Raw genomic sequence first — 24329 nt, forward strand, 5'->3', positions numbered from 1 at the left:
TCTTTAGTTGCAGCATGTGGGATCTAGTTCCCTCACTGGAGATCAAACCCGGGCCCCTTGCATTGGGGGCACAGAGTCTCAACCGCTGGACCACCAGGGAAGTCCCGAAACCAAGTTTAATGAGTACTATCTCACCCTACCCACCCACCCATAACCTTCTTATAATATCTCCTCTGGGTGCAGAATAAGATGGTTCAGTTGAGTATTTTCTCTAGTTTCTTCCAGCTCTCATATTTGATTATCTAAGAAGTGATAGGAGTGACAAATTATACAGATGCTGAGCTTCACTATAGGTTAAGCCCAGAGGTAGTAGAGGACTTCATTTAATTTGATACACAGATGCAGAAAAACCAAGCTCTGATAAACCCTCTGCCTAAAATCATAGCTCTTTTCTCTTTTGGCCTCCCTGCTCTCCTCTGCTGTGGCCTTGGGTGACCTGTTTCTCACCTTAAGTGCTGAAGGTCTCCAAGAAGAGCAGAGAGACATGCCAAATCTTTTAGCCAATTGACCCAAGAAGTTATGTTATTGCTTCCAGTTTGAAAGCATCCGAAGGGCATGTGGTGACAAAAATTCCCTTTCCTTCCATAGCAAGTAGACTTGAAAAACAAACAAAAAACCATTTTACTCTGGAAATTTTCGAATAGATGAAAGTAAAGCAAATAGTATCATGAAAAACCCCACGTACCTTCCTGTCACCCAGCTTCAACGTTGTTAACATTTTGTCAATCTTGTTTCATCTATTTTTCCCATGACATTTTTTTGGGGGTCGGGTAGATATTTTATTCTATTTTATTTTTAAAATTTATTTATTTTATTTTTGGCTGTGTTGGGTCTTTGTTGCTGCACACGGGCTTTCTCTAGTTGCGGCGAGCAGGGGCTACTCTTTGTTGCAGTGCGTGGGCTTCTCATTGCGGTGGTTTCTCTTGTTGCGGAGCACGGGCTCTAGGCACGTGGGCTTCAGTAGTTGTGATACACGGGCTCAGTAGTTGTGGGTCATGGGCTCTAGAGCGCAGGCTCAGTAGTTGTGGCGCACGGGCTTAGTTGCTCTGCGGCATGTGGGATCTTCCCGGGCCAGGGCTCGAACCTGTGTCCCCTGCATTGGCAGGCAGATTCTTAACCACTACGCCACCAGGGAAGCCCTAACACAACATTTTAAATCAACTGTAGTTTAATAAATAAAATTAAAAAACAAAAACAAGTATAGTCATTTTTATCAAATTGGAATCTTCTCTCTCTGGAACATTATTTTCAGAGAACAGAATGCTAACAACATTCAAAAGATTGTTCTTTAAAATATATGGAATCCTTAGAGTTTGTGTGTTTGGAATCCTTTGGGCTATTACATTTTACACTTTTTTGTTTGCCAGATTACTTGCTAGTATGATTGGCTTAATGAAGTTCATCCGATTCTTGACTTGTATCAAATGCCTGAAGTCTGAAATTTGAAAAACCTCTTTGTATGTTTTCTAAGAGACTCAGAGAGCTTGGGGCCAATTGCTGGGGGCAGGGGGGCTGAGAGCCTCAGTCTGGAGTACAGGGGCTGGGGAATGGCAACCGAGCAGGGCCTAGGACTCAGGACCAAGACAGAAGCTTGAATATAGAATCCTCAGAGTCTGTAAATGCTAGAAGGGGCCCATCTAACTTGGGGAGGCCGATGAAAGCAATCTGAGTGGGAATCTGACACCCAAGAGGGAAGGACAGCCTAATGGCCTTAGGAACTTTGTAAGATGATGGCTGACCTTAAGGTCATGGTGTTTGGTAGAGAAATACTTCCTCTTGAGTTTTAGGGCGGGGGTTGGGGAAGATGGCGTTCCCTGCATTATCACCTAACCCTGGTCTCTGGAAAACACAGAAATTGCCCCAATTCTGCTTCCCTAGTCATAACTTCCATACTGTAGATCCCCTCACTTCCTGAAGAATGGCTCTACTTGAAACATGCCTCCTTTCCTGCCATCCTAGGCAAGTGGCACAGCTTAACCAGTCCAAGGAGGTACAGGCTGGAGGTGGTTACTCCTGACCACAATGCTATGCTGCTTCTCATTGAAAGAAGTCTGTGAAATATTATTTGGCCAGGAAAAATATTTTAAATTGGAAATTTTCTCTCCTATCAAATTTTCGGATGCGTTTATACCTAACAGTAGTGATGCCAACTATGGGAGAGCTGAGAAGCAAAGAATGCAAAAAAACAGAAAACAAAACAGACAAAAAAACCCAAAGAGGTGTGGGTATTGATTTCACATTTTGTTGGTATTTTCGGGCTATCAAGCAATCATTGTTTCCCTTTCTCCCTTGTTCAGATTCCAGACTCCGTCATTGCTCGTGGCCTTCGGGTGCTCCCATGAGACAGCCTCCCTCAGCACTACTCCTCTTTTGGAATCCTCTCATGCTCAGGCTTCATCTTGCTTCTGTGTAGCTCCCTGCCCAGCACCGAAAATGTTGCCTCATATGTTCAGCCTGGGCAAGGAATAAGTACCAGCCTTGGCCTCTTGCTATGTTTCCTGAAGAGACTTGCCCCAAGGTCACCACCACACAAGGGAAAGGTCTTGGCTCAGCACAGACAAGGCTGGGAATCCAGTGGCTGAGTCACCCTTCCACCTTCCCATCTCTGCTCCTTAGATTCTCCCACGACCACAGAGCCATTTTCCTTCCAGTCTGTTTGTGCTATGGATATGGCTTCCAGGCTTCCTGGCTTCCTGGAAGAGTGCTCCTTACAATACAGGAGACAAAATCATGGATGAAGGCACAGGAATGACAGTCACCACGGATTTCTCTGTTCCTAGGTGTCTCTCCAGCTGCCCCAGGTCACTGCCTTCACTATTCCTGGTTTCTGTTATGCTTTGAGACTCTCAGCTAGCCTAGCCCAGGTAAGGAAAATCTTTCCCTTTGGCTCCACTGAGATTGGCTTACATTTCTTAAAAATAAAACTTGTCTGGGAAACTAAAGGGAAAGGAAATCAAAGAGACATATGAAAATTGAGAAGCAAACAGTTCCAGACCACAGATTACCTAAGGGATGACTAGCTGCCACAGATTACCTTAGCTGGCACTTGGTCCTTGTCCAATTCAAGTCTGTGCTATGTGTCACCATGCCTTCAAGCCCTGGAGGATCTACCTTGTGTGTTTGGCCTCTTTTACAAGATAGACACCCACTTTGAGCAATCTTAGGCCAAAAAAACATGGAATATTTTGCTCATAAATTCAAAGAAGGGTTGAAACTGAAAAGTGGGAAAGGGTAGGGATAGATCTCAGAAATAACTAGAACTCAGGAATCAAGAATCACCACATTCCTATATATGTGCCTTTCTCTGGATGTGGGCTTCATTTCAGAGTAAGTGGCAAGACACTTGGCTGTTGAAAACTCTCAAGCTTTACACCTTGTGGTTTTTACCATTGAAGAGGCCCTGCAGCTATTTTCTATTTTTAGTATTTAAAGAATCTCAGGTTTGGCTTGCGTCTGATGCTCACTAGGAAGCATTCAGCTATGGTAAAGGGGGGAAGAGTCATGTGAGAATGTGACAGCTGTAGAGGTCGCATTTCAAATCAGGGAGAAAAACGTGGACTGTTCAATAAATGATGTTGAACAAATAGCTATCCAGGGACTTCCCTGGTGGTGCAGTGGTTAAGAATCCGCCTGCCAATGCAGGGGACACGGGTTCGAGCCCCAGTCCGGGAAGATCCCACTTGCCACGGCGCAACTAAGCCCATGCGCCACAACTACTGAGCCTGCACTCTAGAACCCACGAGCCACAACTACTGAGCCCACGTACCACAACTGCTGAAGCCTGCGTGCCTAGAGTCCATGCTCCACAACAAGAGAAGCCACCGCGATGAGAAGGCTGCGCACCACAATGAAGAGTAGTTCCTGCTCGCCGCAACTAGAGAAAGCCTGCGCGCAGCAACGAAGACCCAATGCAGCTAAAATAAAAAGTGAAAGTATTAGAAGAAAATATAGGAATATATCTTTAAGACCTTAGAAGAGGGAAGGTCCTTTTGAGATATGAAAAGCAAAAAGCATACAGGAAAAGAGGAATACAAATAAAAAACACACCAAATATTAAGTTAAAAGTCGTGATGTTGATGGGTATTCTTGTAATTCAGGTCAGGTATCCTGGGAAATAGATTCTGAGATGGACATTTGCACACAGGGAGTTTGTGGGGAGTTCTCTTGGGATCAATACCTAAGGGGGAGTGATGGAAGTAGGATTGGGCAAAGGGCAAAGTGGAACTGTGGTGCAGTCACACAAAGGCTTGGATGATCCTGATCCCACAGGGAGCTCTGGAACTGAGCTGTCCTGAATTGAGGAAAGGAGGTTGACTTTTATTCCCCACATTGACCAGTCAGTGGATGTGGGCAGCTTCCACGAAGGTGGAATGACCTGGGTGAAGGCAAGTTCTAGAGAGAGACTCAGCTGTGAGCTGTCAGCTACCTACGTTCCCGGCATCTGGGGGAATGGGGGCATCGTTTCTGAAATGAAGAAGCTGGTTGGCACCCCACAGCATCTGTTACACTGATATATAGATCAGAGAAAAGAGTAGTAATCACATTATATAAAGAACTTTTACCTCTCAGTAAGAACAAGACATAGTACCCAACAGAGCACTTTGCAAAAGATATAAACAGGAAATTTGCAGAAGAAATAAAAATGGTCAATACACCTTAGTAATGATCAGGGAACTACAAATCAAAACAAGATGTGATTTTTCAACGGGCAGATTGTGAAAAATTAGAGAGCTTAACAAATTTTGGCAAAAGTCTAGGAAATAGATATTTTTATACACTGCTGGTATGAGTGGAAGAAATGGTGATGCCATTTCTACCCAGAGATCTACTTCTTAATATCTGCAATAACATTACTATGTGTGTGTAAGGAGGCATTGCTTGTACTAGAAAAAAATTGGAAACAACCTAAAAGTCCATCAATTGGAGAAAATGAAATAATCTTTGGTATAATCACGCAATGAAGTAGTACATTGGATTTGGGGTAATTAGTCCAAAAAAATGATTATACACACACACACACACATATATATATATATATTTATATAAATTGATGAGTTGCAGAATGATGAATATGTGCAGGTGATAAGATTTATATTTAAAAATTACACACATCTAACATGATACCATATATTTTCTATGGGTACATATATAAGTACGTAACAGCACAGAAAAAGGTCGGAAACTATATACAATGAACACACAAGAGAGGTTGCCCTTGAGAAGAATTATGGGAAATAATATTTCAATTAAAAAAAAATAAGAATATTTTCATATTTTACTTGGAAATTAAAAATTAGTAGTTTCAGCAGTTGCTGTTGGCTACCACTGTCACTGTGGCCCTGATTAACCTATTGCAGTGCTCTCAACCCTAGCTGTATTTTAAAATATATAAAATGCCTTGGGACTTCCCTGGTGGCGCAGTGGTTGAGAATCCGCCTGCCAATGCAGGGGACATGGGTTTGAGCCCTGGTCCGGGAAGATCCCACATGCTGCTGAGCAACTAAGCCTGTGCGCCACAACTACTGAGGCTGAGTGCCACAACTACTGAAGCCCGCGCGCCTAGAGCCCGAGCTCTGCAACAAGAGAATCCACCGCAATGAGAAGCCCACGCACCGCACTGAAGAGTAGACCCCGCTCGCAGTTACTACAGAAAGCCCGTGCGCAGCAACGAAGACCAAACAACGAAGACCCAATACAGCCAAAAATAAATAAATAAATATATATAAAAAAAAAAAATATATATATATATAAAATGCCAATGCCTAGGTCTTACCTCAGATTCATGTTTAACTATTCTGTTCTTGGGCAAAGCTTTGGGAAGTCCTGGATGATTTTAATGTGCAGCTGGGGCTGTGAACTGCTGATACAAGGCAATCATGGTGAGCACATTTCCCTTGCAAGTGATTGATTCGTTATGGAAAAAGCATGTGCCTCAATCATGGGGTATGGAAGCTTCTGGGAGACGGCTTCCTCACTGACTAAAAAGTGAGACATAGGAAGAAATTTTCTGTCTTCTTCTGTTGGACATTGTCATGGCTGAATATGACATCTGAATCTACCACAATTATCTTGAGTCATGAGTGGAGCTGAGCTGACCCAAAGACCAAACTCACATGCTGAAGATGGTAGAGGGAAAGATAGAAAGAACCTGGGTCGCTGACGATAAAGCAGTGAGTCACCGAATTAGCCAAGACTGGATTGCCCTCCCTTAAGACTTGTTACATAACACGATAAATGGTCCTTATTGTTGAACTCTACGTCCTAACTGACACAATAGTATTATGTTGAGCCATATAAAATTGCTGATATTCTACCATTTTTTAAAACTACTTTTTTCCATCGTCACTGCGGATGCAAGGCAGATGTCTTCCTGACCTACTTTCATCACCTTCAATTTCATTATCTGTTTCATTATATTTTTCTCCACCCCAAAGATCTGTCATCTTTCATTAATTTCAGTATCCACAGTGATAACTGATCTAACATCCCAGTACAGAGTCTTAATAGCTCTGCTATTCATTCACAGGTATTCGTCCAAATTTTAATCTATATGTACAATCTATTTTTTCTACATATGGATATATGATATCTCTTAGCCAAAACAATCAGCTGAGAAGATAAGAAAACATGATGTACAACTTGTTCTGATAGAAAATAGATTAACTGCTGTAACAAACAATGTTAAATTTTAGTGGCTTAATGCAAAAAAGTTTATTTCTTGCTCTTGTCATAATCCAATGCAGGGATCAGAGTGGGAAGGTAGCTCTGCTTCACATGGTTTTCAGCTCAATAAAGTCACTAATTACGTTGTTTTAATCGCCCAATATTTTGTGTTCTAATGGCAATAGTTATTTAACTAAAGGATTAAAAAAAATACAAAATGTACTTGTATTCAAAGTATATGCAATTTAAATATATTTTCATAAAAATGTAAATTAAAGAAATAAAAAAATTATTTTAATGTCTTTATTTTTCTTCTAAAATATTTAAATTATCTATCAAAATTAAAAGGCAAAATATAAAACATTATAGGATGAATATCAACATTTTAAATCAAAATTATTTAAATAAACTAATTTTTTTAGTTTTTAAAAATTTAATTATTTCTATGAATTTTTATAAAAATAAAACTATTCATGATTCTAGTGTTCAATGTCCCTTTAACCGCCAATGTAAACAATGGATATCATACTTCTTGCATGTTTCCTCTACGCCTACATGTCTATCAATTTAAAAGTAATATAAATTAATTATTTTGTAGCCTCCATTGTACGTGTTGCAAACGCATACATACTGAAATATGGAGAGACAAGAAAATAGACACTCAGCACTACTACGTGAAAATGATACTCATTTTAATGCAAGTCTCCATTACGATCATGCTGAGAAAGAATTTGACAAGTTAATTAATTGTCTTTTCCCCAACTGCTTCCTCTCTTCAAATTCTCCCTGCACTCAGAAGCAGCAGCACAATCTACACACCTTGAGAGCATTTGGATGCAGTCAAGGTGTGCTCCACAGTGTTAGTCATGGGAGCCGATGTCCAGGGTATCAGGTTGTATTATGTCAGAACTGAGCACCAGAGCCTAAGTAAAAGAGATGTCCACATATTCTTAAATATATTTACTATTTTCTTGTCCATGCTTGTGAAATGTAGGGCTTTTAAAAGTGCATGACTGAGGAAAGGAGCCCTTCTATAGTACAGTCCTGACATAGGTGTTTGGACCTCCAGCCCTGGGAATTCCCAGAAAAGAGGCCCCTTTCATGTGCCAGGGCCCATGTCTACCATGAAGGTTTAATGTCGATCTGGCATGAAAGAAAGGCCGAGTGTTTACTGAACACAATAGAATTTTGCCTCATACAGTACCTGAGAGAGTATGATTAGACAGCAAATATCTCAACTCAAATAACAACATGGTACTGTAGGAAGACCAAGAGAACAGTGGGTATGTATATGTTGCCCAAAGCACTAGTATTTGAAAGTGTCCTGCGTGTCCACTCAGACTCAGTTCCTTGATCTCCTCAGCACTGACCTTTTCCTCCACCCCTCTTCGTCTCCCATTCCCATGACAAGGACCACACCTGGGCACTTTGTCATCACATGAACTTGCTGCTTCTCAGATATCTTAACTTCCAACATCCCACTCCAACCACAACCTTCTGCTCCCCCAGCTTTCTCTCTTGTCAATTCCCTGTGCCATTATCATCCCGTCTAACAAAGGCTAGAAGAATCCAACTCTGATTTCTACTTTATTTTCTGCTGGAGAAAATCAGTCAACCTGGCAGATTGGAGCCACTATCAATCACTGGTCCTCAGTGTCAACTGGGCTTTCAGTGCTGCCTGATCACCTGTTCTTCCAGTCAAGGATGGATCCAAGAAAGCTTATACAATTCATGGGATCATCTTTAAAAGAAGAATACAAAATTACAGTTACAAAATTAGGTACAAAATTGAACATTGATTTAGAATGAAGAAACCCACCCACCCCCAACCAAAAGTGATTAGAGCCGTGGCAATTCAAGATCTTCTGAGATCTCTTTAGGTAATTTGACAGCAATGCTTGCATAAAAATGCCTTCCGAAAGCAACCTGGCTTCCCCTCCCCACCTAGTATACAACTTCCAGCAACTCCCTTAACTCACAGGGGCCCAAGTAAGCTTCAAAAACTTCATAGTGAAAATGCCGCTTAGGTTACAATATGGAGAGGTTCACGTCCTTTCCATATTCTCAAGCCACTCCACCCAACAGCTCCCTTGAACTATTAACAGCTGATTTCTCCTCTGACTTCATGGAGAACTGGGAAGCCATCAGTCTTAACTCCCTCAACTTTCTGCTACCAAACCAGCAAACTTGTCTATATCCCACTCATATTTTCTTCCTTGCCTCTTCCCACAGTAGAAGAGGTGTCACTCCATCCATTGTTTAATCTTCATGTTGAGAATTTCTCTTAACATTTGTCTCCTTCTTTCATCAAAGATGAAGTTCATGTTTCTATTTGTTGCCCTCCTTGGGTTTTTGGGTGTGGTTTGCAAGTAGAGCCATATGGAAACTAGAGATACACACTTGCTCCCTTGGCTTCTGTGACTTGCATTCTTCTGGTTCTCCTCCTCCTTCTGGGACTTCTTTGCAGGTTCTTCTTCCTCTACTTGCCCCTTAAATTGTAGATACCCTCACGCCAACATTAGATCATTCATTTATTAAAAAAAAAACACACACTTTGTGCCAGGATTGTTGCAAGCATGGGCGGTAGGAAGTGAGCCAGAGAGATCCTGTTTCGGCCCTCACTACAAGGACACGCGGCAGAAATGCCCATGCTAGTCTGGGGTGGAGGGAAGAGATCTGAGAAGACATCCTAAACCAAGTAGCATACGCTTAACAAGACTTGTTCACTAGGTGAAGAGAAGGTAAAAAGTGGTCCAGGCAGCAGGCTCAGAGGGGGCAAAGCATATATCACATCTGAGAAGCTGAAAGAGGAGAGTGGGGGTGGAAGGTGAGAAATGAGAGGTAGGTAGGGATCCAGTAAGGAGGGGCCTTATGAGCTCTGGTGAGAATTTGGACTTTATTATTATTATTATTTTTTGGCCACGCCACACGGCATTCAGGATCTTCCCCGACCAGGGATGGAACCCATGCCCCCTGTGTTGGGAGCTTGGAGTCTTAACCACTGGACTGCCAAGGAAGTCTGAATTTGGACTTTATTCTGAGGGCTACAGGAAGCCTCAACTACTACCCAAACTTGGTAACATCTCTGCTTCTACTTTTCCCCCTGACTAACCTGTGCTCCATTCTGCAGCCAAAGTGACCTTAAAATTTGTCACGTCACGTCATTCTCTTGCTTAGAACATTTTGGTGTCCTTCTATTATCCAATGGGTTAAATCCCAAACTCCTTAACAAGCTTACGAGACCCCACATAACCTGGTCACAGCATGCTGACCAGGCTCCAGCCTGATGCGATTTCTTTGATTTCTCTCAGTTAGATACTCTGTTGTCTCTGGACCCCTTTCTCCCGCTACTTGTATCCTGAGCATCATGTCTGCTGGGAAGCCTTCACTGGCCTCCCTCCAGTCTGTATTCAGTACTCCTCCCATGAGCTCTCATTTACACCCTGGACATCCTCTCAATATTTAATATATGAGACCGGGCATCTGCTATGACTCTGTAAACTCCAGCATACAGCTCACAATATAACCTTAATATTTGTTGAATAAATAAGTGAACAAAAAATAAAATAGGGGATGTAGTCAATGTCTTCTATGATCACTTCTAGCTCTAAAAAATACATAGTTCTTTGTAGGTGCTGTCTGATGCAGGTGATTTAGGAACAGTTCAATAATTTACTTTTAAAAAGATAGTGGGAGTCAAATTTCTATTCATTGAGTTCCTATTTCCATTAAATTGGAGTAACTACTATATTGGATTTTTCCCCTCTTAAAATATCAACACAGAAATGAAAAGTATCTTCTCAGCTTTTCTTTAAATATGTTCAATCTTGCCCATTTTCCCTACAAGCAAAGAATGTTTTTCTCTCTAAGGAAATGACTTCTATACTGGTAGTTTCCTTAAATGAACTATTTCCATTAGTTCAAACCAATTAAAAAATTCAGCTAAATTTTTTAGCTGGGCACAGCCCATCATGTGCCAGGCTCAGTCCTGGGGATATAAATAAGGCATTTGAACTTATAGTCATTTGACCAGCTTACAGTCTGGAAAAAGACTCTTGAACAGATAACTTTAAAATGTTTCACTTTCTCAACTATTTCTGGTTCAGGACATGCTATATTCTTTACAGTTTAATTCAAAAATCTTTATTTACTGGTAAATAATGTGCAAGTAATTTGTGGCTGAACTCAAAAGGTGAGCAAGAGATGATCCTTGCCTTCGAGGAGCTTATGGTCTATGAGGTAACAAAAGGACAAGTAAAAAAATGACTGTCAGGAAGGCACAATAGGGGAGTTTTAAGAGACACAGAAGGGTTAAAGGAGTAAGAGTCCACATCCACGGGGTGGGAGCAGAGAAGGAAGAGGGGAACCAGAAAACAAAAATGTTCTCAGCAGAAGTGCCATTTGAAAAGGTCCCTGAAGTACTGATAGAATTGATGTAGGTGCCTTATGTAAATGGAATAATATATTATTTATTATTTGTCCTGTTGTATCTGGCTTATTTAACTTAGCATAATGAAAAGACAATTTTTATGTAATCTAATGTATTGCTCATGAGTTTTTAAAATACACTGTAACAGGGCTTCCCTGGTGGTGCAGTGGTTAAGAATCCGCCTGCCAATGAAGGGGACACAGGTTCCAGCCCTGGTCTGGGAAGATCCCACATGCCGCGGAGCAACTACGCCCATGCGCCACAACTACCGAGCCTGAGCTCTAGAGCCTTCAAGCCACAACTACTGAAGCCCGTGCGCCTGGAGCCCGTGCTTCACAACAAGAAAAGCCACCGCAGTGAGAAGCCCACGCACCGCAACGAACAGTAGCTCCTGCTCGCTGCAACTAGAGAAAGCCCACGCGCAGCAACGAAGACGCAAGGCAGCCAAAAAAATTAATAAATAAAAATAAATAAATAAAATAAATAAAGTACACTGTAACAAAAATAAAGGACCATCAAAACCTAGAAAAACATGTTTGCAACATATATGACAAACAAAGATCAAATTCCTTACGGTGGTTACCAGGGGCTGGCAGCAGTGGGGGGACGGACAGAGAGTTAGTGCTTAATGGGTACAGAATTTCAGTTTGGGAAGATGAAAAAGTTCTGGAGAGGGACAGTGGTGATGGCTGCACAACAATGTGAATGTATTTAATGCTACTGAACTGTACACTTAAAAATGGTTAAAATGGTCATTTTTTTGTTGTTGTTGTTATGGGCATTTTAACTACAATAATGACAATTAAATGTTTCAAGGATCCTTGGGTTTGTATCTGCTTAGAAAGACTTCCTATGCCTGAAGATGATAGAGTTGTTTATTCTTCTAGAAGTATTGCTTGTTAATATGGAGTTGGTAGGAGGACCAACTTTTGGATAGGTGTTTGAGGTGAAGAAAAGAGGCTTCTGCAACAGTCAGGGGAGAAAGTGACAAGCACCTGAAGTAAGGTGATGCAGTGGAAGGGCCAGTGTCTTCTGACTGGGAAAGTAGGATGAAAGGATTTGGCTTTCAACTGGATATATGCATGGTAGGTACTTGAATGTTTGTTGATTGAGAAGGGAACAGAAAGTCAATACAGAGAACCCCTGAGGTTTCTAACCCAGGCAGCATGCACAATAGTAATAATAACATTAATTAATTGATACTAATATTCACTGACACAGGAAGATTAGGTTTGTGGGTGGAATAGGATGTGTTCCATTTTGGACATGCTACTATTTTTAGAGGCAGGCAGGTCAGCCATCTGGGTGAGTTCCAGGAAGCAATCAAAAGGTGGATCTGCTGTGGAAAAAAGGGGGAGAAATTTGACTTGGAACTCAGCCAATCAAGATGATTGCTGAAGCTATGGGATTGTATGGGAGAGTATAAGAGTGTCAAGAGAGAATGGATAAGACCTTGAAGAATTTTAGCCCTTCAGTGGGATGAAGAGGAAGTATAGCCAGAGCAGCAAATAATTTGTAGAAAAGGTACTTGAAGGGGGCTTGACGAAAGGGTTTTAACAACAGAACACTGGAGGGTTGGGGTAGCGGAGGTGGTTAAAGAGTTCCAAGCAGAAATAAGAATGTGAAGAAATAGGGAGCAGGAAAGCACTCCACCAAAGAAGCCCTTCAGTAAACCAGATGTTGAATAAATTTATTGTAGAATCGGAGGTTTCAAGGATGGGTTAGTCAACATCATTACTGTGGAAGAGAGGATGATGACCCAGAACAGGCCATTTCCCTCAGGGTAACTGTGACTATTGATATTTGGTTGCTTGAGTATGAAAAGTCTGACAGCGTTTGATCTACTTCACTTAAGCTCCAGCCAAAGATATCTGGTAAATTTGGAACATCTCAGGTTTCTAAACATAGTGTCCTCTATCCTAGGTTTAGGTTGGGTGTTCCAATTTCCTTTGTTGTGACGCATCTTTGTGCCAAATCCCAAACAGGTGGTTTTCAGGTCTACTTTCATCATTACTTTTTGTTTGTTGTGTTTGTTTTTGAAGTTTTGTTTATTTTTTTAAATGAGAAATTGGATGAGATCAGGTTTCGGGGGAAAGGTGATAATGGCAGCAATGCTACTGTTCAAATATCATACTGCACACGCGTGCTGTCAGAGGGTGGCAAGAAAACTATCTAAGCCCAACTTGAGTTCTACTTTCCCTAAAGACCCTACACCTGATTTCAGAGTCACAGTTTGGTTGCTATTAAAAAGATACGTAGAATTAACAGCTTGAAAAAAAAACTTCAGAGTTCCATTTTTCATTCTCAGACTGGCAAAGATCTACAAAGTTTGATAACTGTGGGAAAGTAGGCACTGTCCTACAGTGCTGGTGGGAGAGTGAATTGCCATGACCTCTTTGGAAGGCAACTGACAATATTTACCAAATGCACATATCCTCTGACCTAGGGTATTCGAGATGATTCCCTGCAGCATCATCTGTTGAGGTAAAGATGGCAACAACCTAAAATGTCCATCAACAGAGACTGGTTAAATAATTACAGTGTACCTTCACCACGAAATACTTTAGGCGTTACTGCTTCTTTATGCATAAAATAGCTCTGGAACTATATGTTAGAAACTGGTCACCCTGGTGGCCTCTGGGAGGGCACTGGGCTAAGGGGACAGGGGTGGGAGGGACTTCTCATTTGCCTTCTATACCTGATGAATGTATAACCTACCTCCACCCACCACTCTGAATGAAGCAAAACAGTTTCCTGGTGGCAGAGAGTACACTAATAGTTTTTAACATATTAGGAATCTTGAGATAAATCCTAACCAGAGTCCTGAGTTATGATGGGAATCATTTAGAGAAGTTCAGGAGCTGAAGGCCATCTCATGTTTCCCACTCACCTTTTCTCTCCACACAGAACACAAGGCACGAAGGAAGGGAAGGATAAGAGCAAGACAGCACAAAGGAGCCATGAAGCCAAGAACTTGTAGGACAATTTATTAAGACTTGCTTGTAGTAAAACATTCAACCCTTTGACGTGTCCATTAGTTTGTTATTTTGTTTTTTGTTGGAGACCACAGCTTGATGCCCAAAAGCCTTTAGCCTCATCTTATGTCAGTCTAGTCAATGGTTGCCTATTTTATAGTTCAACTAGTTGAGGAGAGAGTCAGGAAAATCTGGTCTTAACATCCCAAATTAAGGGCTGTAAGATTTGCAACCCATTTATATAAAGTGCTTATGTTCAGTGCAAAAAGGGCAGACTCAGAAGGGCAAGCAGATGCCAGGAAATGATGTTTTCTGGGAGACAGATGCATTCTATGACTCAAAGAAGGAAAAGCCACTTGTCACACTTCCCCATAAAGGGGTCTAGTATTTTCTTTTCAGCCTCTCCCCTAAGAGGACCAAAACTTTGAATCTGACAGATGCTCTTACAGTTGTTTACTATTAAAAAAACCTGGTTCAGAGGGAAATCCACAGGGTTTCTAAGCACCAGAGATAGTGACTTTGGCTTCTAGCTCCCGTTTCTCTCAGCAGCAAACGTGAGATCAACAGGCTGAGCTCTGGCTGGTGGGAGGCTCGCAGATGCGGAGCTTTCCTCACACCCCTCATTTGCAAATCCAAGTCATGGACTATGGCAGACCTTTTCCAAAATGCTGTCACATCTCCGGTGGGAAGACAGACCAATGCTTATTAAAGGAGCACTTCACCTAGTTGCCCAACTGGACATGACCTATTTCATCATCCCCTTGTTTAGTTCTTTTTTTTTAAAAAAAAATTTATTTATTTATTTATTTATTTATGGCTGAGTTGGGTCTTTGTTGCTGTGCACAGGTTTTCTCTAGTTGCGGCGAGCGGGGACTACTCTTCGTTGCGGTGCATGGGCTTCTCATTGCAGTGGCTTCTCTTGTTGCAGAGCATGGGCTGTAGGCGCGCAGGCTTCAGTAGTTGTGGCGCACAGGCTTAGCTGCTCCGTGGCATGTGGGATCTTCCCAGACCAGGGCTCGAACCTCTGTCCCCTGCATTGGCAGGCAAGGATTCTTAACCACTGCGCCACCAGGGAAGCCCCCCTTGTTTAATTCTTGTCTGCTGGCCCAACTTCAAAGTGAACCTGTGACTCCCTTTGTTAAGACAAAGAAGTGCACTGCCTTCTCAATGACCTTGGGTCTCTGCATGTCCATCCTTCTGTTCCGAAGAGACTGAAGAGAAGCAGGAGGGAAGAGGAAGTGATTTCCTAACCAATTTAAGGGGCACAAATAGGCCTGTAACTCAAACAGGCAAAGTCTAGCCATTCAGTCCCAGGGTCTTGGCTACTGTTTCTCTCCCCAGACTCTCAAAGAGAAGCTACTTTCTCTCACTTTGCAGCAGGGATATTGACAAAGGCCAGTTCTTTGCTTGTAAACAACTCTCCTGCAATCCTGTTTGGAGAGGTTCCCTCTTCTCTCCCTGTGGATAAACGTGATGGCACCCCTCCTGCCCATGTGTAGGGCTCCAGACCCCATCACGTGTACGGGTAGCCACAGCTTTCAGATGCCAGCACCTGAGGACCTTTCTGTTCAGACCACCTTCCAAAGATTCATGGTAACTCTTGGCGCTCGTGAGAGAAGAGACACTCAGAATGGTTTTATACCACAGGAAGCACCTGCCCTAAAGCCATCTCTGAGTTTGGGGAAGGGAAGGAGGGAAAAAGAGGCAATCCTTTTGATGCTGCTCTATAATTCTCTGTTAAAACACTTCTAGTCACGAGGAGCTACTGGAACGTCTCCACACAGAGGGAACTGTGTACAAACAGGATGAACCCGGGTTAAGAACCAAAAACGCGGGGAAGGTTTTCAGACCGGCAGAAGTCTAAAGTAAAGTGCCTCTTTGCAGTGGGGGGAGAGTTTCATTTGTTCAGAAATGCCTCGGCGTAAACATGAGCGCGATGGGCGTGCACACACACACACTCACTCTGAGGTAGAAAGAACTGGCCATCTCCAGACACACACACACACTCCACAATTTTACAGAAACATGGCACTTGCGTGAAAGGTCCTGTCTTTGCCCAGGATGGCAAGTCGGGTCCAATTCCAGCTCTTTCCCACCTGGGGTGGAGCCAGGGAAGTCCCGTCCCACAGGAGGAAAGAGCTGGAAGCATGCCCATCACTCTCCTCCCACAGTTGTCAGGCCCCGCAGCCCAGGGTCACTTCCTGGAGCCCGAGCCGTGGGCACCCCGGCTGTGGCTTGTCAGAAGCCACTGGGAGCAGATGTCTTGCACTACTGCGTCCCCACTGCTCTTGGCGGCCTGTTGCACCTGCTGGACGAGGACTGCGGCCCGTGAGTGTTCTTGCTTCACAGCGATCAAGTAGGCAGAACGCAGCTTGCAACACGTCAGGTAGGCCTGAACCTGCCAGTTGGGTGTAAGAAACAGCGGGAAAGAAACCATCACTAACAAGTCACCAACAGGCACACAGAGAGCTCAAGCAGATGAGATACCACTTCTCACCTACCAATCAATAATTGGGTTCTTGCCTTTTATTACATTACGGCCACTCTTTAAATATTACAGTGTTATTTTATAGTGTAAAAAGTTATTACAAATAAGCTAAGAATTTCAAAAAGAAGGTAGGCAGGCAGAGTCTGGCCTCTATCCACTCCCTCCAAGGCCCTCCTCTCTCCTGGGCTCTCCAGCTTCCTCCTGGCCTCACTGCCGACAAACTGTGGTTTTGTAGTTATTTGGCTGATGATTTGACTGATGACTGCCTCCTTGGCTAGGATGGCAGGAATAGTGTCCGCTTTTTCTAACCATTCCTGGTGCCTAGCACAGGGTCTGGCATGCAGGTGTTCAATGAATATGCATGAAGTGAATGAGTGAATGAATGAGTCATCATACCTGCCCCCTACAATGGGCACACAGAGCCCCTTTCTCTATTTTCTGTTTCTGACCTGCTGAATTAAAAATCTTTTAACAGGAAATGTGGGGAAGAAAACGCAGACACACAATTAGAAAAACTCTAAATAAGGCGTGATCCCAGGTTGATCTGACTTGCAGTTTGGCACAGAGGCAGCTCAGTTTCCTACATTCAGGACACCCTCCAGCTCAGGAATGCCCAGCTGGGTGGAGACGAGAGCCCCTGCCTTCCCTGGCCACGACGTCACCAGCAACCCCCTGGTTAGCCAGGGTTCCAGGCCAGCGAACAGCAAGGCCCAGGCGAGTTGCCTCAGAACTCCCGCTAGCAGCTGCCTTTCTGCCGTGACAGTCCTTCTGGTGGTTGGAGGGGACTCTTCTCTCTTGATGTTTCAATGCTCCATCTTCTTTTTTTACCTTGGTCACTAAAGTCTTCCTTTCCTAAGCTCAATTATAGATAATCGCCTACAGCTAGAAGACATGTTCTGACATGTCTGAGCTCACTGCAGTGATCAAGTCCTGCAGTACGGTTATCTACCTGCTGCCCTAGGACATTCGCTTCACCCAGGCCCTCAGCTCCGCTTGGCACCAGTGTACGTTAAACAGAATATCACAAGTTGGCAGGCAAAGTTCCTACCTAGAGGAGAAGGGCATTTTTCCAGAAAGTCTGGAATAGAAACTGAACGTGTGACCTGAGATCACGTAAGTGTGTTAGAACAGCTGCTGCCAGGAAAAACCTGAAAAAGTAACAACAACGGTGTAGCTTTCAGTGTCCATCTTTCCCAGGCACAAAGTCTCTGTCCTACAGAGCAGGCGGATCACTGAAGGCTTGGAAAAGAACCATAGTCGGAGAATCTAGAAACCTGGGTGTCTGGCCTGGCTGTCGGGTTCTCATTTGGATTCTAGAAAAGTAATTTTCCACATTTCAGGATGTCAGAATTCCATCCTTTCCACAGGATCTCATCAGGATGTTGCAGAATTAAGTGAAGAAATGTTACGAACAGGTTCTCCCTAAACCCTCAAACGAAAAATGCCCTGCAAATCAGTCCAGGGATTAGCAATACCGCCAGGGGGAGCAGCAAAGTGGTTGCGTAAGAAGCTGTTTGCCTAACATTAGTGTTCTTCACAAGGGACTCAGCTGCCAGATCATTCCTCTGCTAGTGGCCAGGGCAGGCTGGCTTGGTTTTCTCCTGCCTCTCTTGGCCTGTGGGCCTTCCTCCAGATGGCAGGTGGATTGAACCTGCGGTGAGCCACAAACAGGAGCAGCTGGCACCCTTCACAAAGGTTCACCGATTTCCTACTCAACAGGAAGAGCTTGCAGGCCTCAGGGGCAAGGCCTGTTCTGGAGACTGAGGCACCAATAGACATTGTTTGTCAAAGGGTTGGGTGGGTTTTTTCCTTACTGTAGAGGGTACCCTTGTTCCTCCAGGATAAAGAGATGCTTGCTCACTCTGAGAACCTCATTCAGTGAGTCAATCTGAAGATGAAAGTGAGGATTTCCTAGGGCTCTGAGAGAAAACCTCCATAGGAAATGGAGAGTTGAGAGCAGCCTAGGACATATGTGTCTTGGGGGATAAAGAAATGCGAGGGCAAAGGCTCATGTGGTCAGGTTTCTCATGTTCCCCACCTATTCCCTCCCTTCTACGCCCCTATCTGGGTCTCAGCCCCACCTCTGATAACAAAGAGGCCGAGATACAGGTTGAATGGTAGCGAGCAAAGGATAAAGGTGAAAAGGCAAGTCCAAAGTGCTGTTCCCGAGCGTTACTGGGTATGGAGACAGTTCTGCTCACCTTGTTGTCATCACTGTTTATCGCCTGGATCAGGCCCTCCAGCTCCTGTGCAGAACAGAGATACAGTAGTCATGACATGGAGGGGTCCCCAGCGTGGGAGCCGGGGCCCAACCCAGCCTCAGCCCAGCCGTTCTGACTCAGGGTGGGGATGCCTGCCTGACCCTTCTCTACAAACTCATCTCCTGGGAATTCCCTGGCGGTCCAAAGGTTAGGACCCCATGCTTTCACTGCTGAGGGCCCGGGTTCAATCACTGGTCGGGGAACTAAGATCCCACAAGCCACGTGGCATGGCCAAAAAACCCACAAAAACCAAACTCAACTCCTGCTATAAGAGCAACAGAAGAAAGCTAATGATAACACTAAGCTTGGGAATCTGAGAAGCAACAGCAAACAAGAGGCCTGTCCTTGGCCTTCAAGAGAGGATGTGGGGTTTCCCTGGTGGCGCAGTGGTTAAGAATCTGCCTGCCAATGCAGGGAACACGGGTTCAAGCCCTGGTCTGGGAAGATCCCACATGCTGCGGAGCAACTAAGCCTGTGCACCACAACTACTGAGCCTACACTCTACAGCCTGTGAGCCACAACTACTGAAGCCTGCACGCCTAGAGCCCATGCTCTGCAACAAGAGAAGCCACTGCAATGAGAAGCTTGCACACCGCAAGGAAGAGTAGCCCCCGCTTGCCACAACCAGAGAAAAGCCCACATGCAGCAATGAAGACCCAACGCAGCCAAAAATAAAATAAATAAAATAAAATAAATTTATTAAAAAAAAAAAAGGATGTGGCTTTGTTCACCCCAGTAGGAAGCCATCGGGGGACAGTTTTGCAGGCGACATGCTTCAAAGGCCACCTACAGGCCCACGATGACCTCCTCTACAATCACAGGGAGAAACTCAACTCTGTCGGTCCGCAGACACTTCCGGGTGCCAACAGCATCAGACAATGGGATGCTGAGGGACGGTCTCTGGATATAGTGGTTATCACCATGAATTTTCTTTCCAGGGAAGGGTTGATTAGTGAGGCCATCATTACAGAGGGGTCAGAAAGACAGAGGGATCGTGTAGAGTTTCAGGTACAGTATGGGGGAGAGAAAAATAAACAGGGGGATGTGAAGACACTGAAATAGATAGAGGAGCTGAGAGTTCTGGGGGTGAGCGCACCTGGGGTGGAATTCTCTTGAACGCTTCCAAGCAGTTGAGGAGGATGGTGTCCCCGTCACTTTTGGCCGCCATGCCTGACTCGCTGACACATTTGAGCAGCTGTCGGATCTCACTGTACTTCTCCCTCTCCACCAACTGCCGGGCGGCTTTGCAGTAGGTTGCGGCAGCGTCCAGCTGGAAGTCCTAGAACAGAACATGGGGTGATGGGTGTAGGGAGGCAGGGACACCAATGGCGGGAAGGAAGGTGACATTTACAGAGCTCCCACTGGGCTTGGGGTAGACAAGACTGTAGTCCCAATAGAGAACATACATAAACAAACAATCAGCAAAAAGTTCCTCTTTTGGAGTTTGGCAGACATTTAGGAAGCATCCATAAATATCGTAACTTTGATATCTACACTGGTACATCTCACTTGCTGCCGTGTCACTTTCTGAAAATATTCTAATCAAATGCCCAAGACCAGTTCATTCTCTCTCTAACGAGTCACCTTTCTCTTGGAAAATGGATGTCGGGGGCTGATATTGGCTGCCCTGGACACTTGGTGCTCTGTTAAGAGATGCCTTGGTGTTAGGAAACAGACCAATTCACCAAAAGACTGATTTGCTAGAAACTACCAGATAAACATTTTGTTGCCTTGGGGTCTTTGTCCAACATGGAAAATGGGTGGGAAGAAAGAAATCTGTCAGATTGTTTGTTGTCTTTGATCCTTTAGGTGCACAGTGCGTGAAGACCATGTCTGCCTGGAGGGTGATGGGCCTCAGCGTGCCTGTGTGTCACTGTGTGGTGGGGAGTGGTCTGGCTTTTCATGGTTTTGGCGCCCTGCTCCATCCTCTGCTCCAGAGCCACAGCTGTACCCGTGTCCTCTTATCACAAGCAACAGAAAATGTAAGCCTCGAGCCGGCTCATGGGCAGAAGGATGGAGGGGCAGCTCTTGCTGCCAGTGGCCCCTCCCACTGAATAGGACCCCCGCACCGCAGCCCCTCTGCCACCTCCTCCAGCCACACTCCCCCGCAATGAGGACAGCTGTGTGGAACTCTCCTAGACCTCGTTTCAGGTAGTTATTTGATAGCTTTTGATGAACTCGTCATTGGTTGCTTGGCTTTTGGCAAAGTGGCCTACGGTCTTGAATTTGACCTAGTTCTGTAACAGCCCTCCTGTTGATTTCATCCTTGATGTACATGTAAATCTGCTTTCCTTGGGATAAAAATTTTCTGAAGAATGATCTCTCACAGAACTGTGGTCATGTGCTAATCGCCCTCGGTATAATCCTGAGTAATCTGAGTCATACCTGCAGAACACGGAATGCAATTCCAAAACCATCTTCTACATTTTTCCCTCCTAGCATGACCTGAAAATGAGAGGGAAACATGCTTGAAGAAGCAAGAATTACTGGAGCAGCCCCTCAATCAAGAACGAGGCCCTCATTCATTCATTTATTCAACAAATATTTGTGGAGACTCTACTGAGTGCAGGCACTAGCGATACAAGAGTAATCAAAACGGACTCGATCTCCAGCCTTCCGGGGCTCTCATTCCATCGGGGAGGCAGCCATCAAAAGAATGACTGAATTAATGATAACTAGACGATTACAAGTATGATAGGCACTCTGAAAGAGAGCAGCCTGCCGGAGGTCTGACGCATCGTGCATACCTTGCAGGCAACATCCATTTTCATGTGGTTGTTTCCAAACAGGGTTGGCAGAGGCAAGGGGGTGATCTGAGATGTCCCAGCACTTTCGCAGCGATGTAAGAACCTGGTCACTTCCATCTGCAGCTGAAGTGTGTTCATGTGCCTATGGTGACAGGAGATGCACAGTCTAGCCTCAGGAGGGGCCTCAGGAGTAACTAGGGCCAGGTGACTGAGAAATCATAATAGGATGGCAACAGAAAAGGCAGAAGGATGTGGAGGGAAAAGAGATCCAAAATACCCTCTGAGCAGTTACGACAAGACAAAAGTGGCTGATGAGTGTTTATGGAGCACGGTGTGCTACTAACAACAACAGCGGTCGAGAGAGACATGAACCCTGCCCTGCAGAGTCCAGAGGCCAGAGGAGAGATGGATAACAGACAGACACATCAAGTATCTAGCGATTGGGACCGTGAAGGGATAAACGGTAGCGGTGGAGCATTTACTTCAGATGTTGTGTTCTCAGCAAAAACGCTGAGAGGAGGGAAGGACTTGGGGTGCTGAGGAACCCCCCGGAGGCCAGGGTGCCTGAAGCGCCACGAGAAAGGAGAGAGTAGCATGAGGTAAGATGGAGATGCAGGCAGGGGCCAGATCACCCAGGACCTCTTTTGCCTCTTGTAAGGGGTAGGGGCTTAGTCTGACTGTCACATGTGATCCCGGTTCCTGCCCCTCCCCTACCTTCCTCTTCTCCTACAAGCTCCTCTGGCAGCTTTCCAGGCTTGTACCGGACACTGTCATCCAAGAATGATTCCTGTTACGTGTGTGCGTGTATGTGTTTGTTTCCCAAGAGTTCAGAGATGGGCAAGAGCAGCTGCATCACCGACAGACCCTCGGTTCCAGCCTTTCTGCCCCACCCCAACTGTTCCCTGAACCCCAAGTTACCTTGACACATCAGCTGCCGTCATCTTCTTTCGGAAGAAGGTGGTTTTCTTCCTTCCAGTACGGCGGGAGGTTTCTTGGAGGTAGATCTTCAGGTGGTCCTTGGCCTTAAGCAGCCAAGAGAGCTTCTCTCCCAGCTCCGTATATGTCTTTGCTTTGTGACTGAAGAACCGAATACAGGTCATGGCGGCCCGGATGTGGTCCTGGAAGAGGAAAATGAATGTTCAGGTCAAAGGAGATTTGGAGGGCGGGGGGTGTGAGGAGAATTCTGATCTGATTTCCCCCCGTGAAGCCTGGCTGCCAGCACCCTTTCCCTCAGAGGCCCAAGAGATCCGAAAGTGAACTGACCGCCTGGGACCTTAGGTAGGACGTTATTCCACCACAAGAGATCTTTAACAAGGAGACTTCTGATTCTCCATTCGACTTGCCTTCACTTTTACTCTGGCGTTGAATAAGCCAATTTCTCTGTGATTTACTGTTGGCCACCCTCAGACAGATTGGAAGAAACATGGTTCCTCTCCTTTCATACATCTTCTCCAAAAACACTTATTTCTCCTTCATTCCTTATGAATTCTGCATTCATGCCCCATGTTTATCTTGAAACTACCATATCCCTCTTTTTTATCTTTACATTCCCTGAATTCTGAAGAATGCTATTACTGACAAGATTAAAGTCTGCCTCTTTAGGATGAGAATGGAAATCCTGATATTATGTAAGAATGCTAGAGAGTAACATGGATTTGCTGTAGGCTTAGTCAAGGAGCAAGGCCAGGAGCAAAAACGACAGTCTTGTTCCCTCATCCTGCATGGTCTCCCCACGTGGCAGGCCAACAGGGACAGAGGTAGAAGGCAGGATGGGGCTGCTTTTACCTTCATAAACTGCTGTAGCTCATACAGAATGTGGTAGTAGTTCTTCTTCTGTAAATGTTGGCAGGCGGCAATCAAGTACTTTCCCCAGCTTTCCAAGGTTGGATCAATGGATTCTAGCAAGTTTTCTAAAACGTGTAGCTTCCCACTTTTATAGCTTGGCTGGAAAATGCCTTCTATGAAGATTTCTGGGGGACTCTCCTGGAGCAGGGCAAAGCAAAAAGTCAGAAGTCTTGAGCCTGGTTCTGGCACTGTCTGGGACGCATTCTGAGTTTCCTTCCACTCACAGCCCTTCAGCATCCTCCCACAGCGGTGCGTCTTATCTGTTTGCACATCACAGATAGAACCCTTTGAGAATCCCGCTCGAGTGACTGCTCCCCTTCTCTCCTTCTCCGTACAGAAAAGCTCCTTGACAGAGTTATCTGCACTCCCTGTCTCCAGTTCCTCTCCGGTGACTGTCTCCTGAACTCACTCACATCTAGCTTTTGCACCTACAACTCCACTGCAACTGCCGCTTAGGTCACCAATGACCTCTATGTTGTTAAATCTAAAATTCTTAGTCCTTGTTTTCCACCTGCTCTGTCAACAGCTTTTGATACAGCTGATGGCTTCCTCCTTGAAAAATTTTCTTTATTTGGCCCCCAGGATACCACCCCCACCAGGTTTTCTTTCTACTTCTCTGGCTATGCCTTCTCGGTCTCCTTTGCTGATTCCTCCTAATCTCTCCAGGGCTTAGGAGGGAGCTGTTCTCTTTTCTTTATTTTGGCTGCGTTGGGTTTTTTGGCTGCGCGTGGGCTTTCTTTCTAGTTGTGGCGAGCGGGGGCTACTCTTCGATGGGTGCGCAGGCTTCTCACTGTGGTGGCTTCTCTTGCTGTGGAGCACGGGCTCTAGGTGCGCAGGCTTCAGTAGTTGCAGCACCTGGTCTCAGTACTGGTGCCTCGCATGGGCTTAGTTGCTCCGTGGCATGTGGGACCTTCCTGGACC

At 44.8% G+C, this 24329-nt stretch overlaps 1 protein-coding gene across 5 annotated transcripts in view; it reads right to left on the reverse strand.

The window, feature by feature from the left end:
* Positions 1 to 7846: 7846 nt before the first annotated feature.
* Positions 7847 to 24329, reverse strand: part of ZFYVE26 (zinc finger FYVE-type containing 26) — a 68648-nt gene continuing 52165 nt past the window's right edge. For 3 of the 5 annotated variants that reach the window (XM_059914488.1, XM_059914489.1, XM_059914492.1), the window contains 7 exons: positions 23349 to 23546; positions 22482 to 22681; positions 21564 to 21705; positions 21202 to 21261; positions 19913 to 20095; positions 18757 to 18801; positions 15945 to 16465 (listed from right to left, as the gene is read on the reverse strand). In XM_059914488.1, coding sequence (XP_059770471.1) covers positions 16262 to 16465; positions 18757 to 18801; positions 19913 to 20095; positions 21202 to 21261; positions 21564 to 21705; positions 22482 to 22681; positions 23349 to 23546 — 1032 coding nt within the window. In that variant the 3' untranslated portion in view covers positions 15945 to 16261. Of the gene's footprint in view, positions 8405 to 14063; positions 15279 to 15944; positions 16466 to 18756; positions 18802 to 19912; positions 20096 to 21201; positions 21262 to 21563; positions 21706 to 22481; positions 22682 to 23348; positions 23547 to 24329 lie in introns of those variants that run through there. The other 2 variants (XM_059914491.1, XM_059914490.1) reach the window with 2 other exon arrangements.

The sequence above is a fragment of the Balaenoptera ricei genome, chromosome 2 (genome assembly GCF_028023285.1).
Source record: "Balaenoptera ricei isolate mBalRic1 chromosome 2, mBalRic1.hap2, whole genome shotgun sequence".
In the NCBI taxonomy this organism is placed as follows: Eukaryota; Metazoa; Chordata; class Mammalia; order Artiodactyla; family Balaenopteridae; genus Balaenoptera; species Balaenoptera ricei.